Source organism: Labrus bergylta, chromosome 1 (assembly GCF_963930695.1).
Source record: "Labrus bergylta chromosome 1, fLabBer1.1, whole genome shotgun sequence".
Taxonomy (NCBI): Eukaryota; Metazoa; Chordata; class Actinopteri; order Labriformes; family Labridae; genus Labrus; species Labrus bergylta.
The window spans coordinates 34030843-34032491 of NC_089195.1; the positions used below are offsets into that span (position 1 = coordinate 34030843).

The 1649-nt window shown below is 48.0% G+C and overlaps 1 protein-coding gene across 1 annotated transcript in view; it reads left to right on the forward strand.

The window, feature by feature from the left end:
* mcoln1a (mucolipin TRP cation channel 1a) overlaps positions 1-1389 on the forward strand; it is a gene marked incomplete in the record, with an annotated part of 19490 nt that extends 18101 nt beyond the window's left edge. The window contains 2 exon segments of the mRNA XM_065959735.1: positions 401-524; positions 1215-1389. Coding sequence (XP_065815807.1) covers positions 401-524; positions 1215-1251 — 161 coding nt within the window.
* Between the last annotated feature and the right edge of the window lie 260 nt (positions 1390-1649).

The following is a 1649-nucleotide window of genomic DNA, read 5'->3' on the forward strand; positions in this document are numbered from 1 at the left end:
GAGGGAGAGAGAGAGAGAGAGAGAGCGTAGAGAGGGAGAGAGAGAGAGAGAGAGAGCGGTAGAGGAGAGAGGGAGAGAGTGAGGGAGAGAGAGAGAGAGAGGAGGTAGAGGTAGAGAGAGGGAGAGAGAGAGAGACAGAGGGAGAAGTAGAGAGGGAGAGAGAGAGAGAGGTAGAGAGAGGGAGAGAGAGAGAGAGAGAAGTAGGAGGGGTGTGGCCTAATACAAGGCTTGTCACAACCGATATTTGTCTGAATAGTCCAGTCCAGTGTGGTGTACTGCTCCGTAGTCCTGATCAAGCTCCCCAGTCTTCAATCGTATATTTACCCCTCTTGTGTAAACGTGTGCTGATTGCCCATCACATTTCTTCATGATGTCCTGTTGTTGATTCCTGCAGCATCAACGCAAGAACCCTTCCACCTCACAGACCTGCACGCCTTCATAGCAGAGTGCACAGACGCACCGACCTCGGGGAAGTTCAGGGTCCTGGAGACCTCGCCGTGCTCGTTCTTCTGCTGCTGTGACAGGTGAGGAGGGAGATAGAACATTTTGAAGTGTGATATCTGAGTGTATAAAATAGCCGCCCGCTTGGAGGACGATAGCCTCTGTACTTAGGGCACAACCTTAATGAGGTGTGGTTACCACGGCTGCTTCCCACTGCTTTTCCCTTCATGACATCACAAAGGGCAGTAGCCCCTCCCCCAGGTGGGTGACACTCCCACAGCTAGGTGTTTGTTCTGCCCTCTGAGTGTTGACTTCGCACCGTAAACAATAGGACATGGAGCGAGAAAGCACCGAGTACACCCAAGTCCTTCCAGAGAGGGGGCGTGGTCGGACACAGCTCATTTTACCATATTTAAAGGTACAGCCACAGAAACAGCCTGTCTGAGCAGGGCTGAAATAGAGGGGTTTATAGACATGATCAATACAGGATCAGAGTGGATTTAGAATAAGAAACTTCACACACATGTTTTGAGGAGCTCTGAGACTTATTTAAACTGGTTGAAGAGAAGGAGAAGATGTGACCTTTAACCTTCACATTTCCTGTCAGTATCACTAGTTTTGCTATCAAATCAACAACAAAGTGCCCAAAAATATTTATTATTGTTCACACAGTAAAGTTATCTATCTATATGAATGTGATTTCTGATTATGTTGCAATGTCATCACGATGACGGATAATCAATTCACAAGACATCTGTCTGTGATTTCACCAGAACGACAACGTATGAGGACAACCTGCTGGTGAACTGAAGACGCCCTCAGTGACCTCGCAGCCTCACTGTCCCCCCCCTGCTGACCACGGGGAACCACTGCACACTCGTGACGCCCTGTCGTCTCTGTACAAACAACGCCCGTATCTGGGTCAGACCTCATCTGAAGGAGGAGCTGCAGACCTGCAGAAGTGAAAACCCGTGACTACAGCCTCCCTTCTTTTCTCCCTCCTCATGCAGATGAAAAGACTTCAGGGGCTGGTGCAGCATCATGAACACACAAACATTTCTCTGTTCCTTCTTCTTGTTTTTTAAAAACAAAACTTAACAGTATTTCTTTCTGATGCATTAAGTGATGCACGCCGAGACAGAAACAGGAAGTAGAAACACGGTACACACAGCAGTAGTTTGTACATGATCCTGTCTGTTGTTGTTTTT